Genomic DNA, 24658 nt, shown 5'->3' on the forward strand with positions numbered 1-24658 from the left:
CTAAATACATATATCAACCTCCTTTCTCCTAAGTGGTAACCCAACCTCCTTTTTGCTAAACATGTATCCCAACCTCCTTTTTAAAAATACGTTTCCCAACCTCATTTTTTAAAAATATGTATCCCAACCTCCTTTCTGCTAAATATGTATCCCAAACCTTCTTTCTACTATTATGTGTATCCAACCTCCTTTCTGCTAAATACATATATCAACTTCCTTTCTGCTAAGTGGTAGCCCAACCTCCTTTTTGATAAACATGTATCCCAACTCCTTTTTTAAAATATTTTTCCCAACCTCATTTTTTAAAAATATGTATCCCAACCTCCTTTCTGCTAAATATGTATCCCAAACCTTCTTTCTACTATTATGTGTATCCAACCTCCTTTCTGCTAAATACATATATCAACCTCCTTTCTCCTAAGTGGTAACCCAACCTCCTTTTTGCTAAACATGTATCCCAACCTCCTTTTTAAAAATACGTTTCCCAACCTCATTTTTTAAAAATATGTATCCCAACCTCCTTTCTGCTAAATATGTATCCCAAACCTTCTTTCTACTATTATGTGTATCCAACCTCCTTTCTGCTAAATACATATATCAACTTCCTTTCTGCTAAGTGGTAGCCCAACCTCCTTTTTGATAAACATGTATCCCAACTCCTTTTTTAAAATATTTTTCCCAACCTCATTTTTTAAAAATATGTATCCCAACCTCCTTTCTGCTAAATATGTATCCCAAACCTTCTTTCTACTATTATGTGTATCCAACCTCCTTTCTGCTAAATACATATATCAACCTCCTTTCTCCTAAGTGGTAACCCAACCTCCTTTTTGCTAAACATGTATCCCAACCTCCTTTTTAAAAATACGTTTCCCAACCTCATTTTTTAAAAATATGTATCCCAACCTTCTTTCTGCTAAATATGTATCCCAAACCTTCTTTCTACTATTATGTGTATCCAACACTCCTTTCTGCTAAATACATATATCAACTTCCTTTCTGCTAAGTGGTAGCCCAACCTCCTTTTTGATAAACATGTATCCCAACTCCTTTTTTAAAATATGTTTCCCAACCTCATTTTTTAAAAATATGTATCCCAACCTCCTTTCTGCTAAATATGTATCCCAAACCTTCTTTCTACTATTATGTGTATCCAACCTCCTTTCTGCTAAATACATATATCAACCTCCTTTCTCCTAAGTGGTAACCCAACCTCCTTTTTGCTAAACATGTATCCCAACCTCCTTTTTAAAAATACGTTTCCCAACCTCATTTTTTAAAAATATGTATCCCAACCTCCTTTCTGCTAAATATGTATCCCAAACCTTCTTTCTACTATTATGTGTATCCAACCTCCTTTCTGCTAAATACATATATCAACTTCCTTTCTGCTAAGTGGTAGCCCAACCTCCTTTTTGATAAACATGTATCCCAACTCCTTTTTTAAAATATGTTTCCCAACCTCATTTTTTTAAAAATATGTATCCCAACCTCCTTTCTGCTAAATATGTATCCCAAACCTTCTTTCTACTATTATGTGTATCCAACCTCCTTTCTGCTAAATACATATATCATCCTCCTTTCTCCTAAGTGGTAACCCAACCTCCTTTTTGCTAAACATGTATCCCAACCTCCTTTTTAAAAATACGTTTCCCAACCTCATTTTTTAAAAATATGTATCCCAACCTCCTTTCTGCTAAATATGTATCCCAAACCTTCTTTCTACTATTATGTGTATCCAACCTCCTTTCTGCTAAATACATATATCAACTTCCTTTCTGCTAAGTGGTAGCCCAACCTCCTTTTTGATAAACATGTATCCCAACTCCTTTTTTAAAATATGTTTCCCAACCTCATTTTTTAAAAATATGTATCCCAAACCTCCTTTCTACTAAATATGTATCCCAAACCTTCTTTCTACTATTATGTGTATCCAACCTCCTTTCTGCTAAATACATATATCAACCTCGTTTCTGCTAAGTGGTAGCCCAACCTCCTTTTTGATAAACATGTATCCCAACTCCTTTTTAAAAATATGTTTCCCAACCTCATTTTTTAAAAATATGTATCCCAACCTCCTTTCTGCTAAATATGTATCCCAAACCTTCTTTCTACTATTATGTGTATCCAACCTCCTTTCTGCTAAATACATATATCAACTTCCTTTCTGCTAAGTGGTAGCCCAACCTCCTTTTTGATAAACATGTATCCCAACTCCTTTTTTAAAATATGTTTCCCAACCTCAGTTTTTAAAAATATGTATCCTAACCTCCTTTCTGCTAAATATGTATCCCAAACCTTCTTTCTACTATTATGTGTATCCAACCTCCTTTCTGCTAAATACATATATCAACCTCCTTTCTCCTAAGTGGTAACCCAACCTCCTTTTTGCTAAACATGTATCCCAACCTCCTTTTTAAAAATACGTTTCCCAACCTCATTTTTTAAAAATATGTATCCCAACCTCCTTTCTGCTAAATATGTATCCCAAACCTTCTTTCTACTATTATGTGTATCCAACCTCCTTTCTGCTAAATACATATATCAACTTCCTTTCTGCTAAGTGGTAGCCCAACCTCCTTTTTGATAAACATGTATCCCAACTCCTTTTTAAAAATATGTTTCCCAACCTCATTTTTTTAAAAATATGTATCCCAACCTCCTTTCTGCTAAATATGTATCCCAAACCTTCTTTCTACTATTATGTGTATCCAACCTCCTTTCTGCTAAATACATATATCAACCTCCTTTCTCCTAAGTGATAACCCAACCTCCTTTTTGCTAAACATGTATCCCAACCTCCTTTTTAAAAATACGTTTCCCAACCTCATTTTTTAAAAATATGTATCCCAACCTCCTTTCTGCTAAATATGTATCCCAAACCTTCTTTCTACTATTATGTGTATCCAACCTCCTTTCTGCTAAATACATATATCAACTTCCTTTCTGCTAAGTGGTAGCCCAACCTCCTTTTTGATAAACATGTATCCCAACTCCTTTTTTAAAATATGTTTCCCAACCTCATTTTTTAAAAATATGTATCCCAACCTCCTTTCTGCTAAATATGTATCCCAAACCTTCTTTCTACTATTATGTGTATCCAACCTCCTTTCTGCTAAATACATATATCAACCTCCTTTCTCCTAAGTGGTAACCCAACCTCCTTTTTGCTAAACATGTGTCCCAACCTCCTTTTTAAAAATATGTTTCCCAACCTCATTTTTAAAAATATGTATCCCAACCTCCCTTCTACTAAATATGTATCCCAAACCTTCTTTCTACTATTATGTGTATCCAACCTCGTTTCTGCTAAATACATATATCAACCTCCTTTCTCCTAAGTGATAACCCAACCTCCTTTTTGCTAAACATGTATCCCAACCTTCTTTTTTAAAATATGTTTCTCAACCTCATTTTTTAAAAATATGTATCCCAACCTCCTTTTTTAAAAATATGTATCCCAACCTCATTTCTGCTAAATATGTATCTCAACCTCCTTTCTGCTAAAAGGTATCCCAAACCTCCTTTCTACTAAATGTCCATCCCAAATTCCTTTCTACTAAATGTGTATCTCAAACCTCCTTTCTGCTAAATGTGTATCCAACCTCCTTTCTGCTAAAATCCCAACTTCCTTTTTGCTAAATGTGTATCCCAATCTCATTTCTGCTAAAATGTATTCCAAACCTCGTTTCTGCTAAATGTGTATCCCAACCTCTTTTCTACAATTCGTTTTACCAGTACCGCAAGGTTCTAAAAAAACATGGACATTTAGATAGAGCCCCTAGCAAACTCATTAGATTGCAACTGCATATAGTTCCTGTGTAATTCCATGAACCGCTTATGAACGATCCCATAGTTTTCAAACCAGGGCATTTTAAAACGTGACATTTGGATTTTGGTCCGTTTATAACTCTGAAAGGAGGCGTTTTTCGACCCATATTTAAGAGAACGTTTTTCTTTCGTTTGATATAAGAAATCGCCTCTCGCAATTTGGTCGTCGAATTTCAAAACATACTGTATGTACTTTTTCGTTATAATACTTGTGTGTCATATGTACAGTTTTTAATACACATTGATGAGTTGAAATTACATTACAATACTATCTAAACATATGTATCTATATGTTCAAAATACGAGAACACAAATACGAGAAGACAAAATATCGAACAATGATTAAGTTACATTTTGTAAAATTTTCAAAGTATTTCACAAATGTTTAAGATGATTCAGATAGTTATGAAGAGGCAGAGAAGCAGGCGGGATTAATCAGGTCTTGGACTCATATAAGCAGTATAAACATTTCAAAAAAAAAAACAAATTTTATGATGAGTAATAACAAAAGAAACGTTTTATAGAGGCTCGTTTCGTGAAGGTCAGGGTAACACCAGAAGCTTGTAAGAAGAAAGTAATTTGGCGCTTGCAAAGCAGTTAATCATAAAGTAAATATGTTTGGAATTCCAACGTTCTGCGAAATTTCTCCTTTGAGTTTTTTGAAGAATTTTTAGAATGGAAGGAATTTTACGACCACCGAAAAAGACAATAAACAAAACGTAAGTAGACAGAGAGGGTAATAGTATATAACACACTCTTTGCGTCCATATGTTGTTATAGATACAATAGTATTATGCTAAAAGCTAATTATAGAAGAAAGGCTCATTTCTTCACAAAATACGAGTTTGCCAAGTTCACTTAATTTTTGGTAACCTATAAAGTACTGTTTGCTTTGAAGATATAAACAACATTTGAATGTCAAGGTCCTCAACGCTTGACAGTTTTAAAATAGAGCAGTTTTGTGTTTATATTTACGCCAATATATATTAGGCAACTAATGGTTTCATTGTTTTTAATACAATTAAATCGAGTAACAAACGACAGGACCTATATTATCTATGACACAATTACACATACAAGCTGTATTCTTATGAAATGAAATTAAATTTTTCAGTTGAACGTCTCATAATTATGTCCTTTAGGCTAAGGGATATGGTGGTTAAGGTTGGTTTAAAGGGACAAGTTTTGCCGATAGATGGCACTACAGTCTTCATACCTCTTCCATGTATTTTTTAGTTTTTACGAAAATTCGCGATTTCTCTTACAAATTTCAACCTACAGACTTCAAATTTTTAGAAAAGGAACTTCATAATCTATCGAAGGCAATAATCCGTGCGATTTTTTATTTAGAATTTTCTTCATTGTTGAAATGGCTAGATTGTTAAAATGGATATCCAAACCTTTAACAATGGAACTGTTCCAATAATGAAGAAAATTCTAAATAAAAAATCGGCACGGATTGTTGACTTAGATAGGTTATAAAGTTCCTTCTCCAAAAATATGAAGTCTCTAGGTTGAAATTTGTAAGAGAAATTGTAAATTTTCGTGAATGGTAAAAAATACATGGGAAAGATACGAAGACTGTAGTGACATCTATCGCCAAAACTTGTCCCTTTACACTAACCTTAATGCAAGTGAGTGATGATGGAAGAATTGGTGGAATGAGGTAGTAGGAGGTAACGGGAGTACCCCGAGAAAACCCATGGACACGAAGTTGTTCACCACAGACTTACTGACCGGGGATCGAACCAGGTACCCCACGCACAGAAGTAAGAGCTCTACCACTAAGTCACCGTGTCTCCCCCCCCCCCCCACAAGCTGTGTCTTTAGAATAGATGTTCATAGTGTTAAACCAGGGGCGGAGGTATGAAACCAAAGTTTAAGGACGCCATATAGGGAAAGTCTCAAGTTGCCACGTGTATAAGCCGCTCATTATCAAAAATATTGTCAAATATTAAAGCGAGACCCGTATTTGCGCAGGAGCCACGGGTGAAAGGACTGCAAATTTCAGGGGCGGCATATTTTTAAACCGATGGTATGCGGTAAAAAAAAAAAAAAGAAAGAAAGAAAGAAAGAAAGAAAGCTGTCCATTAGAGTTAATGAAGATGTATTCCAAAATCAATGTTGCTACCACAGTGGGACCAAATCCCATTACGACACTACAAGGAACTGAGTCTGTTGTTTATTGGCTCCTAGCGTAATTCGTGCATTTGGTCCTGTACGTCTTGCCTCCGTTGCTGGTGACTCAATATAAGGAACGCCGTTGTATTGTTTAGGCTATGCTCAGAGACATCATTTAGGGAGGGCAGGAGTGGGCAATTGCCCCCCAAGAGTTTGAGGGATACATTTACTTTAATGGATTGTCTACTAAGATACTATTAGTACAAAGTACAAAATGTGAGAGTCTTATATCGGTGGTGCTTTTGCCCCCTCAAGCAAAGTCTGGAATGACGCCCCTGGCTATTCTCCTTCAGAATTCTGCTCTTTTTTTGCATAAAGCGTGTGAGTTGATTTACCAGAAGTTGTTATGAGCAAACTAGCGAAGTAACGTCAGTGTTTCTCAAACCTTCTTACGAGGATTCGTATTTTTTTTTTTTCGTAAAAGATAGAAATAGTATTAGTTGTTTAATATGTTGGAAAAACGTTGTGGTTGCTCACAGAAGTTTAGTGTCAAACCACATTGTTCAACTTATCATGTCAATTAGTATGATAGGCTTGAATGAGAGGTTACTGGAGAAATGAATAAAAGGGATGTTAATAAATGTAACTAACAATTACAGTAACAATTACTAACAATTACAATATTGTAAATCGAAACTATTGCCTTCATATTTTCATCCTAAAAAGAGTTTAAAGAAATAACTCCATTAAGCAAATATAATTGTAAATCTTAACATTAAAAAGTAAACCCATTATTAAGGACGTCTTTCTTTTTGTTATACAGACACGCTTTGTAATTTAACATGTTTCTCACTCGATAGTTAGTAATATTTTGGCACGTAATCGAACTACCTTGCACGTGTTTCATTATGCTTCCTCGAAACATTGATGAAACAACACTGAACAGCTCAAACAGACGAAACAATGCAAACAGCTAAAAATTTATTGGTGCCTGGTTTAGGCATAATGCTGAACACGGAAAAAAAATATTGAGGGACAAAATTTTCTCAGGCCTTGATGTACCTAGGTACAAGAATTTGCATATTAGATAAGTTTTCTTTCCGTAACCAGTAGCAACAAAGTTGAAAATTTTTGTCGATGTGATTTCTCACAAGAGCCACAACTGTTTGATTTGAAAACGATTTATATTGTCGTCATGTTACTCGTATGTCAATAGAATTTCCATTTGTTATCGCATTTCTTGTCACACGTTCATTGGTATGCAAAGTGTCTGACCTACAATACAACAGTCGCATATTATGACATAAAAAAAGAAAGAAAAAAAGGAAAATGTTTCTTGACATATGCATGCATTGCGGCATGTCACGAATTTAATATAAATTCGTGTCACTCAACTTGATGACCCCTGGAGACCTTGACGTTTTACCTCTAAAATATATTAAGTAAAAGAGTTTTATATTTGTTCCTATGATTTTGACATGTTAGTTCTCTCTCTCTCTCTCTCTCTCTCTCTCTTCTGTTTGTCTCTTTTTAACATTATTGTATCCCAGAGAACTACTACGTTCTGCTCAAATGGAGTTGAATCCCAAACCACGTTCACATCACGTCACCAGTCAATCTCTCTTTTTTTTTTTTTTATTTTTATTTTTATTTGTTTGTTGGTCACTGGAAAACCCGTTATATACAAGATAACGGTTGCTGTGTTCAGGTGCGAATTTCAGAGGTTGACTGACATTAATTGAAAATCACCGCTGGCTCAAAGTGTCACAAGAGACCACAATCATACAGATATATACTCTAGATTCGTACGTACATACATACGTACACATACAGTACGATGGCTGTCGACTCGATCATGGCCACAAAAAGTTTTTTTTTTTTTTTTTTAATTTCGTGTAGCGGGAAGGGGACAAAAAAAAGTCACCCATGCCTCGGGCAGGAATGAAACTCGATGTTTAGTGATTTTTTTTCCTTCTTTTGTGTCTGTCTTTCTCGCTGCATGGCCTAGTTCGAAAAACTCTAACCACATAGTCACGGCGGTACAATCAGTCCCAGTTTCATCTTTTAAGAGTATTACCTCACCAATACAACACATGCAGAAAAATCTGGTTTTGTCATTAACTAATGTTACATTCGTTTATCTTACGTATTTGCTGATCATATCACACCCCATATAGTGTACATAATATTTGGTTATGTTTGTTCAGACACTCATGATGCGTTTATTTGCTATTATTATTATTATTATTATTATTATTATTATTATTATTATTATTATTATTATTATTATTATTATTATTATTATTATTATTATTGGTTCGTTGATTTGAAAATTTAGCGCCTCGTTTCAACACCACGGTGGCTCAGTGGTAGAGCGTTCACCTCTGGTGCTTGGGGTCCCTTGTTCGATCCCAGCTCGCGCCAAGGGAGCTCTTTGGTGTACAAGCACCACGTTTGTGGGTTTTCTTGGGGATCTTCCGTTTCTTCCCACTTTATTCATTCCGCCATTGCATTCATTTCGCAACATCACCGTCTTCTTTAGCCTAGCCGGCATAATCGTGGGACGTAAAACTCAAAGATTTTCTTTGTATCCAAAAACAGGTGCGTGAACCACTTGCCCAAGAAAGATTATTATTATTATTATTATTATTATTATTATTATTATTATTATTATTATTGCTCTCATCGCTGGTCTATGGCTAGTGTACTTGTGTTTCTTGCTCGAAGTGGGTGAGGTTAAATTTACCCGATCGTGACGTAATGTCACGTGCTATCATGGCATATCGGCTGTGAAGGGTAGGATGTTATTCTGTGAATTGTGTTAAAGAGGGAATAAAACGAGTCTAACCCCGTTCGCTCACTGATCCTCGCTTAACTATTTCGTAGCGGAAGTAAATAACTTTTTTTATCAATAAAGTTGTGTGTGTGTGTATAAAGTGGACTAATACCACGTGACATTACGTCACGATCGGGTGGTGCAACATTAGTGTAAATTTAACCTCACCCGCATGAAGTCCTGGTTCGATTTCCAGTTGGAACTTACTACAGCGGTTCAGATTTCACTTTAAATGCTAAATCTTGTATAACCTACCTGTTGACAAAGTATGTAAAATACGTCTATTATTATTATTATTATAAAATATATAATATTTGACACTTTATTAACACTAAATTTTTTAAATGAAAATTCAATTTGATACCAAAGTGTCGTGGTTTCCCTATGCAATATTTTCTCTTCATATCTTTTATAGATTGTCGTTTGCAGACGACAGTTACGTCTTGATGGAACCCTGATGGGGAAATATCGAAGACATTTACCTTGGGAGCGAAATTCTTGTTCCTTCGGTCGTGTTAAAGTTAATTAAATACACAGGTTGTTGCTAAGCAACAGGGACACACATATATATATACACATATTGACTCAATAGATTTCTTATTACACACACACACACACACTTATATACACACACACACCTTTCCTCATCATCGCTCAACCCTCAGCACCACTTTTCATGTCATAACGACTATAATCAATAGGTGTTACCTATCTCACTTTTGTTTCCTTCGCTTGTTACTTTGAAGTTAGCTGAGTACGGTATGTGTTTAGTGGAAAGTGAAGGAGGAGGGAGAAGAAAGGCGAGAAGTGATTAATACAAATAATATCACCTCTTCCCCCCAGTATACTTGCTTTTAATGGCATAAGTCAAGTGAATGCGGTCATTTCCTGGTGCTTTTATCTCATCTTTTCCATCAACGACACACATATTTTAGTTTCTTTACGTTGGCTATAAATCTATAACTTGGTTTCTTTTGTTACAAGTAGGTCTATATTGAGGAGACATTGTGCAAACATTTTTTTTTTTTTTTAACTTTCAAAATTCAATTACTTTTAGCGCTTTTCAATGTACTTTGTCTAAAATGTCTTAGATTACCAAAAAAAAAAAAAAAAAAAAAAAAGTAGAAGGAAATTTTATGGTTTCAAGAAATATAATCGAGGTAAGTTGTGTATATGTCTTGGCCACCGGCGACAGAGGTTCGATTCCTGGTGTGTGTTCGGAATCACTAGGCTGATTTACTAATAATAATACAAAATTTACCATTTTTCCTTTGTTTGTTTTTCATAAATGAAAAGAGATAATGATATGCAACTTACCACAATCAAAGATAATGTTATTCTACAACAAAAAATATGAATCTGAAGAATTTTCAGTATTACCATCCACAGAAATTTCAGTGCTGCCAGAATAACATTCCCCCCCCCCCCCAAAAAAAAAATTAAGTTAAGGCAGCGACTAGAGGAACGAACTCAACTGCATTTGATTATGTATCATGTTGTTTTGGTATCCTGTGAACTACTTTTTAAAGAAACATTATTATTTAATTTTAATAACTGTATGTTAAAACTATTTTGTTTATTACAAACTAAATACAACTGTTATTTAAAAAGTAGTTCACAGGATATCAAAACAATATTATACGTAATCAAATGCGGTTGAGTTCGTTCCTTTAGTCACTGCCTTAACTTAGATTTTTGAGGAAAATGTTATTCTGACAACACTGTCGGGGGCGCGGTGGCTCAGTGGTAGAGCGTTCACCTCCGATCCTTGGGGTGTCTGGTTCGATCCCAGCTCGCGACGTATGGAATTTGTGGTGGACAAACACCGTGCTTGTGGGTTTTCTCGGGGTTCTCCCGTTTCCTCCCACTTTCTTCATTCCACCATTTCATTCATTTCTCATCATCACCGTCTTCTTTAGCCTAACCGGCATAACCGTGGGACGTAAAACTAAAGATTTCATTTCATTTCATTTTTCTGACAACACTGTAATTTCTATGGATGGCAACACTAAAAATTCTTCAGGTTCATATTTTTTTGTTGTTGTAAAATAACATTGTAATTGTGGTGAGTTGTATTTCATTATCTCTTTTCATTTATGAAAAACAAACAAAGGAAAAATAGTTAATTTTGTATTATTATTAGTATGTCAGGCTCTTAAGTAGTAGGTTCGTTGATTGAAAGGAAATTCGTAGTAAAATACATAAAGCAATAAATTATTTTTGCATATACAGCTACTTATCAATTCAATTCAATTCTGGGGCAGGAAAGGAAACACGTAAGATGTCTGGGTTGGCAACAGTCAGGCGGCAACCATGTTGCTGGTTAGGGCAAACGTTGTAGTATATGAGAAATAAAACGGCAGTGTTCACTGAACTCATGAAATTATGACATTGGAAAATAAGCGATCTAAGATTTCCAGTAAATTGTTGGCGCTAAGAAGATTGTCTAAGAAAGTGTTTCCCAATATGTGATCCGCGTACCCGTGGGAATCCACGGAACACGTTATTTTCATTAAACCGACTCGTGTCAACATCTTTTATCATGTTGCTCACATCTGGGATATTTTTAATATACATTACCTAGCTTTTAACAATTGAGAAAACTAGAATATTAAAAATATAAAATAAGAAATTATAAAATTACCAACCTAGCTGAAAGATGGGGCATCATCTATCACATTAAGAGAATGTTGAATTCATCATATTAGGGCTAACTGTACTTTTTTGTTCGAATATCTCAACTTATAGTAGTATTGCATTGTTACAAAAGGCACATTTAGAGTTGTAAAGATGTAATTTATCATTTCATTTTTATAATATGTAAAATAAACAAAAATTATGGAGGATCGCGCAGAACGAACAGTCGCTTTAATAGGTCCACAATATCAGAAAGACTGGGATCGAGTTCCAGAATCAATCCCTGATGAAGACAGAAAATTTGATGATGACCAAGTAGCGTCATGAATTGAGGAACTGCTTAAATTAAGATGTAGTAAACTCCAGTCTAGAAAGTCAATTATAAGTGGAAGGAGAACATGTGCTGACTACATATCAGCTGTCTGAAAGGCCGTACTCTCTCGTGTGGTTATCGAAGAGTTGCCATCCTAGTGAAAAATATGTAACAAACGTGCCTTAAATAATATAGAGGCCTCACATAAATATTAACCGATGGCGGGAATCAAACCAGGGATTTTTCAAATTGCAAAAGAGTGCTCAACCGACTCGTGGCAACACATTTGGCATTTACATGTGTATGTAGGTCGTATTGACCAATGAGGAAGTTAGCTGGTTCAGAAGGAATGCAAATATGTAATGCAAAGTTCATTTACAATGATTAATAGCTATATGTTTTCTTGAATATATACAATGGGGGAGGATAAAAAAAAGTGTAATCATGTAACAGTTTCGACCAAGTTCAGTCGCCATAAGAAGAGCAATCACTGTTTAAACCGATGCCTGTATTTTCATTTACCCCCCACCAGAGCATTCAATGGAATTTGTCGTACAGGAAATTGATTGGATATTCAGTAAACACAAGAACAATTGAAACGTAAATTGAACATACATTGGTTTATTGCGAAATCATTAAATCTCTATTTAAAAAAAAAAAAAAAAAAAATCCTTTATGAGAACAGACGTGATGTTTAATTTGTTGAAACAAAGGCAAAGAGATTTAAAAAAGTAAAAAAAAAAAAGTTAAAACAGTTTCGCAGGTATGAATCAGTAATTCAGCAAGATAAGCAGTATTACTGTGACCTATCGCCTTTTTTTTTGTTTCATTACGCGCCGTCCTGCCCTACATTCATTTCATTAGGTACGCACTTTACTACATGTATTGTAGAGTATTGTGGAACAAAGAATGCTGATCATGTCACACATGTATTTGGTATCACATAGCTACTATGTAATTAATGTTGGAAATACGATCTTCTACACGTAATATTATTTTTTTTTTTATTTTTTTTTTTTTTTTTTTTTTTTTTTTTTTTAATGATTAGTTACCTGTTTCTGTACTGCTAAGTTTTCAACGAATGAATGCTACTTCTGGGTGAGGGAAAGGTTGATTTGTTGTTTTCCTTTACGTCCTAATGTATTGCCAATGTTATGAACTCAATATTTACAAAGGTTTCGAACAGTGGCGGAGCTAGCCCTGAGCCGAGGGGACCTAGCCTCTCCCCCAGTTTTTTGAGTGATAAAAATAGTTTAAGCTATTATTTATATATTTTTGAAAGTTTATAGTAAACTCATGATACACCTATCGTAGTCTAGGTTTTGACTGCCCCCCTCCCAGTTTTTACCTACTACTGTAGATCCGCCCCTGGTCCCGGACCACGCTAGGACTTGTAGGCGTGCACCCAGAAACTTTTGTTAGAAGGGGTCCCAAGTTTTTTTTCTTGGGGAGGGGGGTAATACTACAAAATACTTGATCTATGTAGCATTGAACCGACCACCATTATTCTACATCCGAAAGAAGATGAGTAATTGATATATACTGCCACCTATAGGCTCAGGAAAAAAATATAGAACGAGATTGCTTTTATAAGGAAGAGTACAGATGAGGTGTAAAATCAAATCTTTATGCTTCATCAATCAGTTCTGTGCTCAACAATTATATAGTTTTATTAAGAAAGTGTGCAAATAAGTTTCGAGTTACGAAGTTCCTTTTTTGGGGGAGGAGTCCCGACCCGGTGGACCCCCCCCCAATAAGTGCGCCCCTAAGGACTTTTATCTAGTTCAGTTGTTAGATGTACAAATTTTATATATACAGGGCAGATCCTAGGCAATTTGCCGCCCCCATACAATGGCTTCATTTGCCGCCTCTTTCTCCAGAAAGAACAAACCTTAAAAGCCATTCCATCATAAACAACGAAGGCTGACGGAAACAGGAGTCGCACTCAGAAAGTCTTAAACATTACAAATACAATCTCGTTGTGTCTGTATTTTTGTCTTTAAATAATAATCTACAATGTTAGTGAAAGATAAAGCAAACATACCTGTAGAGGAAAGATAGTAATAATTTTTATAGAATTCAATATCGCGCTTCAATTTCAATATATCAGTTTGCATTTTCAGTGCAAATACCTCTTTTATCTTTATTTGTTGACTTTCCTTATACTCTGTTAAAAATTAAAAAAAAAAAAAAACTTGTTTCCACCTTCAATGATAAGGAAATATTTTTTGTGACAAAGACAGGACTACTTTTCATATCAAAACTGTGATAACTAGCTAAATGGAACAGGTGTTCGCTACTATTTGAGGATTGAGTTCTTGTATTTGACAACAATCAGGCAATTCATGCTGGGATTTGTTTGACCATTTGCTTTAGCACTGTCCTTAAAACTAATGCAACCTAAACATAATTTATGAATGTAATATCCAAATAGAAGGTCAGCTTAGTAAATTTAACTACCTTCATCATGAAGTCTGTTTCCAACAAGAAATATTTATTTAAAGATAGTTATGACAGATATTGCGGTCTCTCGAAACTTGCCGCAAATGCACGTGTTGTGCTTATGGTAGAGCCTCCCCTGTATATATATATATATATATATATATATATATATATATATATATATATATATATATATATATATATATATATATATATATATATATATATATATATATATATATATATCACATATTCTGTGTAGATCACCTCACACAGAATAGATTCATTTTGAGGAATATTTAATTATCTAAGCTTTTTTTCAAACGTTTAATTAGCTAAAGGTTTTCGAAATGTTTAATTACCTCAATAGTTTGAAACGTTTAATTAGCTAAACTTTTTTAAAGAAACAAAACTTTAATTAACTAAACGTTTTTTGAGACATGTATAATTAGCTAAGATTTTGTATAACATGTAATTAGTGAGCCGTTTAATTTGAGGAAAAAATTAATTGCATAAAAGATTTTTTTTTATAATGGTATACTTTTCAACATTGGAACCTTTACTAAAATACTTTGATTTATTGGAAGTTTGTATTTATGAACAGAAATTTAAGATTGTTTCAAGTTTAATTGTTGAAATTTTTAATTTGAAAAGAAAAACGTTTCGGATTCTATCCTAATCTAAATCCACGTTCTTGAAAAAAAAAATCATCATCGTCATTATAATAATCATCATAGGTGTTCTGCTATTATTGGCAGGTCATTTGCTGCAGCTGAGAAGCTTCCGTGCTCCACGGTCTTCCTCTAATCTCTTCATCTTCACGTACGATTTTTCTGTTTTGATATCGTCCATTAAAGAATTTACCTCCGTAGTTTAAAGGTTAATTGTAGTCTCCTTCGCCCCCTTCCTCTTTTTCCTGCCACCATACCCTCCAGCATGTCCCTCATGATACAATTGAAACAAAACACAATACTTTTAAATTTATTCTTGAATTAAAAAAAAAACAGTTCATTTCACATTCTCTTCCGTAAGTACTTGTAAGTTGCAATAATCACTATTTGAACGTGACGGTACGGTATATACAAGGGCAAAACAAACATGTTATCAGCTCGAACAGTAAATATAATACAATGTAAATGTTAACCGTGTATATTACACGTGTAAATGTCGTGCCAGGGAGAGGGGGAGGGGCACATAGAAAAAAAAACAAAGCTAAATTATTTATACGGTGACGCAAACCCTAACCAGCAGACACATTATTATGTTAATTTACGATGACCTAATCCTTTGAAGAACAGCTTTTGTAAAGTATAGGCTCTTTAGCCACTCTTATATATATGTCATGCGTGTATGTAGCGTACGTGGAGAACCTAGTATGGTTGTTTGCAGACAGTATAAGCACAGAAGCATTATAAGAATTCCCAACTACAGTCATTATGGTAATGTAATGCAATTTTGTAGGTTCTTGACCAAGATTCGTTGCTTGCTGGAAAAATAAATTTATATACATGTCTATTTTTAACTTTTTCTCTTGATTATACGGTCTGCTCTACCTTTCGTATGAATGACTAACGAATTGAAGTGTTGTGTAAGATTGGTTTTTGGTTCTCACGAAACCTGTCATAGAATCTTATTTAATTTAAGAGTGAGTTATATTAGATTTTGTCTCTCTTTTTCTTCACGACTTTCAAAATAGTTTTAAAAGACAGCAACTAATCTATGGCGAAGGAATAATGAAGCCAAGCTCACTCTGTATTATTATTATTATTATTATTATTATTATTATTATTATTATTATTATTATTATTATTATTATTATTATTATTATTATTATTATTATTATTATTATTATTTTATACTTATCTATTGAACTAGTGGGTTGTGCACGCATCTTTGGTGATGAACAGGGTCTCGGATTCGATCCCCGATGGGAGAACAATCAACGATGGTTCAGATTCCAACTTAAACTGCGGATTCACGTCTCATACAGTCTCGGATATTTATTTATTGTGGCTGTGTAATTTGATAAAAAAGAAGGAAAGAAAGAAATTTTGGAAAACAATGTTTTTCATCTTTAGAATTATATAAAGTTTGCAGAAAATTCCTTCTTTTGATTACTTGGAAATTCTTACACTTATACCTAATTGGAAAATCCTGCTACGAAATAAGTATATGCATACTTTTGCTCCGGACTGTACTTACGGAAAGACATATTGACCTCGAATATAATAGAGGCAGGATATAATTTTACAATCTTCTTAGAGAAGCAGGTGGCGTCTTGCACCAAGTAGATAAAGTCCCCGTCATCTTAAAGATTTCCCCCCGTCTTCACTTACAACGAATGCTCTCGAACGCGTCTTTTACGTCGGCTCGTCTCCTGGGAGGTAGAGAACCAGAGCTTCTCCACGTGGGGTAATTAAAATTAATTCTGTAAGTACGACACAGGGAGCAAGAGAAGGAGTAAGAGGGTGGGGTGCATCACTCTATCCCCCTCCCTCACAAGAGGTAAGAAGGATGGGCTTTAATCATTCTAGTATTAAGGGAAGTAGAGTCCAAGTTATGAGCAAGATTAAAACGAAACGATCCAAGTTCTCGCGAAGGAAATTTAGCATCGAATAAGAGGTGAAATACAAGATTGTGTCATTTTCTTATACAGTATTTCCTTTTTTTTTTTTACTCGTTATTTTATTAGTATTTTTTTTTTTCAGTTGTCTTAATGCTATGTAACCTGTTTGGTGCAGCGAAGTTGAAGGGAGAGACACGCAGCAAGAATTTTATTTTCAGAACGATTGAGAGGCTGCATTTTTTCTATTATTTCCTTTGACACACGCATATAGGCATATCTAACATTAATAGACAACTTCTGTATCTCTACACTTGAACAAAGGCGAAATGTAACAGATATGATTTTTCTCCATAAAATAGTACAAAACGAATGTAATTGTACGGATCTCATATCAACATTAAATTTTCATGTCCCGACACTTAAAACTCGTGCTAATAAGTCTGGTCTGTTTTATTGCAAAAAAAAAAAAAAAAAAAAAAAAAAAAAAGCAAGGACTAACGTATTATTGAAATCACCAATTTGGAGAATGTGTGCTACTTATAACAAAATATGTATCAAACATAAAGAAATTGACATCTGCAATATGAACTCTATGTTTAAGAAAACTATTTATGTAATACACCAACACTATATAATTGGGCTTATGCCTGTTGTGTTGATGGCAAATATATATATAATGATATTGAGTTAACGATCTGAATGGTAATTATACTTATATAGGGTGTTTCCAGACGAGCACCCAGAAAATTTTGTTGGAAGAGATTAAGCTTTGGGATTAGGGTTCAATACTAAAAGCCACTAGATCTACGTACGAGTATTGAACGGGTATTATTCTGCACTCTAAGAGACAATAAGTAATTATAAAATAATTCCACCTATATTTGCAGAAAAAAAGTGACAGAACTAGATTGTTTCTATAACAAAGAGTACATCAATTTAACTGTAAGATTAAATGTTTGCATTCGTCATCCAGTCAGTTTATATAAGGACCGAGAATCGAGCCCAGTAAGTACATGTACCAGGACAAGATTGTTGTTATATATATTTATATATATTAAAGTTATTATTTGTGACTCCATACCTGTTAAACCACCCAACCAACCTCGATCAAATTTTCAACATAGATGAGGTTCGGGCCTGGATTATTTTTTTATCTTTTCACTTTCACGGTGCAACTTAGGGGAGAGGCAGGAGGGGATATATATATATATATATATAAATGATCAAAATAACCGATATTACTGTCGAATCAATAGTTTTCGGGATCCCTAAGATGAACAGTGATGCTTCCGATGCCATTTAAATCAATTCAGCCCCGCAACTTGGGGGAGGGAAGATATATAAAAATGATCGAAAATTACTGATATTAGTGTCGAATCCATAGTTTTTGGAGTCACAGTGACACAAACAGTGACACTTCCGATGCACTTTAAATCCAAATTCAGCCCTTTAGCCTATGTGCAAAATGAAACGTGCTCACCCCGTGCAAAGAACGGGTATTCTGCTAGTATACATATATACGAGATTGTTATTTTTAATGGGGCCACGGTGCCTCAGTGGTAGAGCGTTCACCTTTGGTGCTTGGGGTCCCGGATTCGATCCCAGCCTCCGTCAAGTGAATTTTGTGGTGGACAAACACCGTGTGCGTGGGTTTTCTCGGGGTTCTCCCGTTTCCTTCTACTTTCTTCATTCCACCATTTCATTCATTACTCATCATCACCGTCTCCTTTAGTCTAACCAGCATAACCGTGGGACGTAAAACTCAAAGATTTCATTTTTTTTATTTTTTAAAAATTATATCACTTAATTGTCTTTTCATGCTCACCGAGAGGGACATAGCCCCTTTTACATCTTTATATAATTAGCGATATAATTAGACCAAGAAAATAACTTATAAACTTAAACTTGACAGTTATAAACTGTATAGTTAGAAAGTTGCAGACTTGCACCATAATTTTTACAGCCCTAAGTTATGTATGGCAACTATAAAGTGATAACTATGAAGTGAAACGATCTAATATATATATTTATAGAAGAGCATTTAGAATAAATGAAAGCGCATTAATAAGTACAAATAAAATTATTACCTTTATTTTTACCAATGCAAGACATTAAACGGAAAATTTAATGGATCAGTAAACTATATTTTTTTATTATTAGTACATCATTCATATGTTATGCATCGTAAGCATAAGTCACGTGTTGCTGTGTGTAAAGGTAACCAAGACACCTGTCGGTCATGAGAATCAACCGAAAGAGGAATAAAAAAAAAAAATCAAACACATATATATTTAAAGAACATACTAAAACCTTCACCTTGAAAGAAATAATAATGGACTTCCTGACTTGTCCGTTTGCATCACGATATTATCTTCTCTCTTTCATATATATGTGTGTGTACTATAAATATTAAGTGTGTGTGTATGTTAATCTTTAGTATACATGTATATATATATATGTGTGTGAGTGAGTGATAGATACAGAAGATAAGGCATACGAGAGAAAACGTGCATGGATCGCGTTTTTTAATGTCTTGACGTCGCAGTCCGCTGACTTAGAAGATACATGGCAGTCTCATACTTTCAATACCACTGCGGAACCAAATGAGCTATTAAAAACAGACAACCTATTTATATAAAAAAGGAAATCAAAAGAAAAGGAAGAGAAAAAAATTAGAACATATTACGCCACTTGGCAACGCTGCAGAAAAAGCTGGTTAACGATGGAATTCGCAAGTTTGTCGCAGTTAACGAGACGTTTCGGTGTAATCATCATTGTCTTCTAGGCACCAGAAACATACACATCTAACGCAGCCGATTAGCATTTGTTTTTCATTTGTTGTTATTTTAATATCCTCCACTGTACGAAGACTTCCGGTGATTTATTTCCGACAGCGTGGTCTAAGTATAAACCCAGTGGATTTAGCACGATATTGGAACAGGTTTCTGTTATCTTGATTGGTTTTGTGTGTGTGATTTCTGATTGGACTGTGCGATGTGTTGTAAATTTAACAGTGCTAGTGCCAGCTTGTTGGCGAATTATGTTTATATTACAACCGGTCTTCACCACTGTCATCATACAGTGTGTACAGAGCGATAACTATTCATAATAATCTTCTATATCTATCGAGTTTATTTGAAAAAGTTTCTACTATCAACAGCGCTACTGTGAACTTAAAAGAAGAAGAAAAATTGCTATCGAAAAACAATAAATAATACTAGTAGTTTATATATACATATACAAAAATAGATTGTCATGGGCTCCTGCGAAAAATTATGTGCTTATAACGAAGTGTATCAACCAATTGTAGAACAGTTGTCTATAGAATCTCAAGTTCGTCACGATTCGTATTGGACCATGATTTTGGAAGCTGTTAAAAAAAGGTGAGTTGTTAACACAGTCGCATTCGTATTGAAGTTGTGAGATATTCAAATAATTGTATAAATTTATTTTGCAAGCCGAAGGGTAAAGCGAAAGACAGGAGCACACACACGGTGGGGTCCACAGGGGTCCGGATCTCCCCCAAATTTCCTAACTCAACATACATCTGTACACATTCTTAATAAAACTATAATTGTTTAAAAGAGAAATGATGCATGAAAATATGGGTGGAAATATTTTACAAGTTCTTATCGTCTTTTCGGGTGGAGAATAATACCTGTTCAATACTACATGAACGTAGTGGCTTGTATTGGATCCTCCCTCCTCCTAAAGTTTGGACCCGTCAACAAAAATTTCTGTTTGCGCGCCTGGCGAGAGCAGGGGGGGGATTTAGGATTTAGATTTCTGGGCTTTTAGCATCTATGGCAAAAAAAATGTTAGCCCGTTATGTTTGAGAGATGACGTCCCTCGGCGAGCATACTGTGCGGGGAAAGGGAAGAAAGGAAACGATCTGGAAGCGGCCGGCATTTACCTGATGTGAATGAGGAAAATCCAGGAAAACCCCCATTCAGGATGGTTAGCCTGAAAAAGCTTTTTTACACTTTTTCGACCGAGTGCACCCACCGGGAATCGAACCCGGGATGGCCCGCACCGAAGGTGAGAGCGTTAGGAACTGCGCTATGCGGGGCGACGCGAGAGCAGACTTTTAATCATTTGCAATTAAATCTTTAGCTTAAATACCTTGATGATACGCGCAATTAAAAAAAAAAACTATTATGAATAACTTTAAAATGGTGAAAATATCAAAATTTTAGAAGTAATTTTAGAATTTAAAGGCATGAACAAAAAGCTATTAAATGAATCAATAACTAATTGTCTCCAGGTTATTTTGTCATAGGCCACAAAATTAGGAGCTCAGCTCATACGTCACAATTGTCGAATCCTTTTTTTAATTTTTGTTCTTCAGTTAATTCGAGGAATTAGTGGGATTCTTTCATAAGTTTGTGCGTTTCTATTTATTGTTTAACATCCCACGCTTATACACTGAGGATAAGGAAAACGATGATGATATGGATGGTGATGGTGAAAGGAAGAAAGTGGGAGGAACCGGATAAATCCCGCGAAAACCTACGCACACAATGTTTGACCACCATAAATCCCATTTGGCGCAGATTGGGATCAAACCAGGGACCCCACACACCAGAGGTGAGCGCTTTACCACTGAGCCACCGCGGTCCCTTTGTGTCTTTCTAAATATAAAAATTTGTGATTTTTCAAAATAGGTAGAGTGTACGTGTCAAATTTGAAATAGGGACTATTCCTCATTGTGCTCGGTATGATAACAAAAGTGGGGAGATACGATTTTTCTGAGCGGATGTAGAGTTGTGAAGCCGTGGGCTCAAGTGTTCTGTTTCGGATCATAAGGAATAATCAATTTGGGATTCGAATCCGTCTGGAGAGAATAGTCTGATTTTTCACTATCCTCGAGATTTCAGTGTTCACGCCCCTGTCATGTTGAATCACGTGAAAAAGATTACCTTCGAAAACCGTCATTAACTCTTGGTTCAAAACTCCAAAATTGGTGGTCGGTTGTCCAGGTTGAAGTTTTTCCAGAATTGTTTTACAATTTCACCAGGCAAATTTTGATATGGTACTTTTAAACATAAGGTTTCGGATGTGTTAATTCGATTCCATTATTCGCCTTTGACGTGGGAGACCGGGTTTGATTCCAGGCTAGAGATCGTGTGGTTCGAATTCCACATTAAGCTGTAGGTTCACGTCACGGAACGCAAATCCAAAATCCAATTCCATTGTTCTTGCTTATACTACAAGTGGTTCCAATGAACATTAGCCTTTCGAATTGTATATGCAAGTTTGTTAAACAAATAAATTTGTCAGAAAGTTCCTTTCCCAGAACCAGAATAAAGTTTCGACTGAATACAGCGTTCCGGTTTGGACGTAAGAAAATCAAATCAATTCGTATAGCCTATTATGTGTAGACCTAAACTAAAACTAATTTTTCCTGAAGCTACAGTCTGTCAAGATATACGTATAGCCAGCTAGATAGCGCACATTTAACTGAATGATGCATGAACAGTGCATCGTTTTCAAACGGTATTATTCTTGGTTTCCTAGACCAGAATTGGATATCTCTTAACCTAATTAGCTCCTCAAATCCCTCAATATCGAAAATACTGTGCCGCAACAGGAATCGAACCTATAATTTCAGTGCTAAATCCAATAAGTGCCGGTACCTCTTTCTTCTTGCCGGTAATTGTGAGGGACAGTTAATTCCCTCCCTCCAAGAAGACCTACAGACACTATTGAAATATTTATCGTGCGACATTTCACTACCTTGTAAAACGAAAGCCCGTCCAAACCAGGCTTTTAATCAAACGAGCAGCCAGCAACAAATTTAGCTTAGTCCATCTTTCCCTCCTTCCTAGATAGTGATTCCCTCTTCCCTCTTCCTCTAAAGGTGACAATAATAGTCTATTGTCAACAAGGACGAGAGAACACTTCATTACATAATGTCTTTGATTAGACATGCGCGGTTTATTACGTCAAGTACTAACCCAACCATCTTTAAAGGTGTACCCCAAGGCCACCGGACAGGTCAGAGCTCTTTAAAAGTTAAAGAAGGAAGTACCTTGGCTTCACGCTTCAAGTGTTTGAGGCATAGTTCCGGTTGTCTCTCGACCACTTTACACTTAATCTTTCTAATTGAGTTTTCTTGAGATGGATTAAAGAAAGCTTTTTGTTCTTGTCATAACATTGAGATAATAGCGAAATCGAGATAACATGGTCACTTTTATGTTTTAGCTACTTGAGAACATTTTGAATATTAAAAATAATAGTGTTAAAAGAACATGGCATTTTTGTCGAAAATCAGTATATTACCAGTAGAGTGGTACGCCACAGTTAGAAGTATGCATGTCATTGCTAGAAAGGGATAAACAATAAACATAATCTGCTGTTTAACATGCATTTTTCTACAATAGACTAAACATAAATTATTATCGGCAACATATGATATATCTTTTTAAGACATAAATATTAGTTTTTGTCGACATCTCGAAAACGGCGCATATGAATTTCCTCTCGAAGGATTTCATTTTATTCAGCTCACTCTGATCAATCGACTGATAAAAAGTTTTATCTTTCGGCAATATTTACAGTTAAACGAGACTTTTTATTTTTATTTTATTTTATTTTATTTATTTATTTATTTATTTATTTATTATTTTTTTTTTTTGTAGCTATATCCTGTTAAGAGTTCCTTCGCCGCTAAGCGGTTAGTGTACATACCTTTGGCGTAGGAGACCAGGGTTTGGTTCCCGGCGAGAGTTCATGCGGTACGGACATTCCATGTTAAGCTTTAGGTCCATGTCTCATATAGCCTCGCTGCTGAAAGCCAAAATCAAATCAAATCAAACATATCTAGTTAACTGGTAGGTGTGTACTCAGGAACTTCTGTTGGGAGGAGTCCAACACAAGACATGTTAGCTATATTGAACTGGTGATATTCTACATGCGATCCTGCATGTACTGACCGAAGATATACATTATTTCGGTCTGTTTGCGGCTGTACAGATTAGTCCTGGCAAAGCAACAAATTTATACGTACAGAAAATCTTGTGTGAGATACAGAATCATGCTAAACTTCATTTCTCCGGATCTTCTAAACTAAAAATAAGCCTTTTTGTGTCTATCAGTGTAGTCACAAGGGAGCTCAAAAGCTTGATTATGTTAATGTATTAGTCTTACAATGACGTGTCAATATTTATTTTTCGTTTTTCTTTTCTTTCTGCTATAAGAAATAAAACAAGAATTATTAGGGATATTAAAACTACAAACACTGGCGTCGTTATCTTTTAAATATTGAGGGGGTTGTGGTACATTTCACGTGCACAAGTCTTTTCTTAACTGCACACTATGGTTTGAAAATAAATGAAATGAAATCTTTGAGGTTTACGTCCCACGGTTATGCCGGTTAGGCTAAAGGAGACGGTGATGATAAGAGATGAATGAAATAGTGGAGTGAAGACAGTGAGAGGAAACGGGAGAACCCCGAGAAAGAACACACACACGGTGTTTGTCCAGCACAAGGTCCACTTGGATCGAACCAGGGACCCCATGCACCAGAAGTGAACGCTCTATCCTTAAGCCACCGGTCCCCCCCTACTGGTAAAGTACCAGCTAGTTGGTATCCTTAGAAATGATACAAATATTTATTGGGTAGGAGATGTCCAACCCCCCCCACCCCTTCACTCTAACAACGCTTTGAAGTGCATATACGGTTATGTATTGTGTATGAGAGTAATTTTCGGGAAAATTCTGACCGGTAATATTTTCCAGAACACTGCTTCGGTGTTACAAGTACGTATACTTACATGAACTTTGTTCCTTCTGTTTACTTAGTTTCTCGTAAATACACAGGAAGAGAAGTTTCTCGTAAATACAAACAACAAAAATTATAAACTTCCGGAAAACACACACAAAAGTTGTTTTTTTTTCTCTCTCTCTCCCT

General features: G+C 35.3%; 1 protein-coding gene across 3 annotated transcripts in view; it reads left to right on the forward strand.

The window, feature by feature from the left end:
* The window catches only part of Nep2 (M13 family metallopeptidase neprilysin 2), a 141492-nt gene that overhangs the window by 43442 nt on the left and 73392 nt on the right, over positions 1-24658 (forward strand). For 2 of the 3 annotated variants that reach the window (XM_081737255.1, XM_081737256.1), the window contains exon 1: positions 19987-20129. The exons of the other annotated variant lie outside the window; for it this stretch is intronic. In XM_081737255.1, coding sequence (XP_081593381.1) covers positions 20002-20129 — 128 coding nt within the window. In that variant the 5' untranslated portion in view covers positions 19987-20001. Of the gene's footprint in view, positions 1-19986; positions 20130-24658 lie in introns of those variants that run through there. 3 annotated transcript variants of the gene reach the window in all.

The sequence above is a fragment of the Thermobia domestica genome, chromosome 13 (assembly GCF_964235325.1).
Source record: "Thermobia domestica chromosome 13, izTheDome1.hap1.1, whole genome shotgun sequence".
In the NCBI taxonomy this organism is placed as follows: domain Eukaryota; kingdom Metazoa; phylum Arthropoda; class Insecta; order Zygentoma; family Lepismatidae; genus Thermobia; species Thermobia domestica.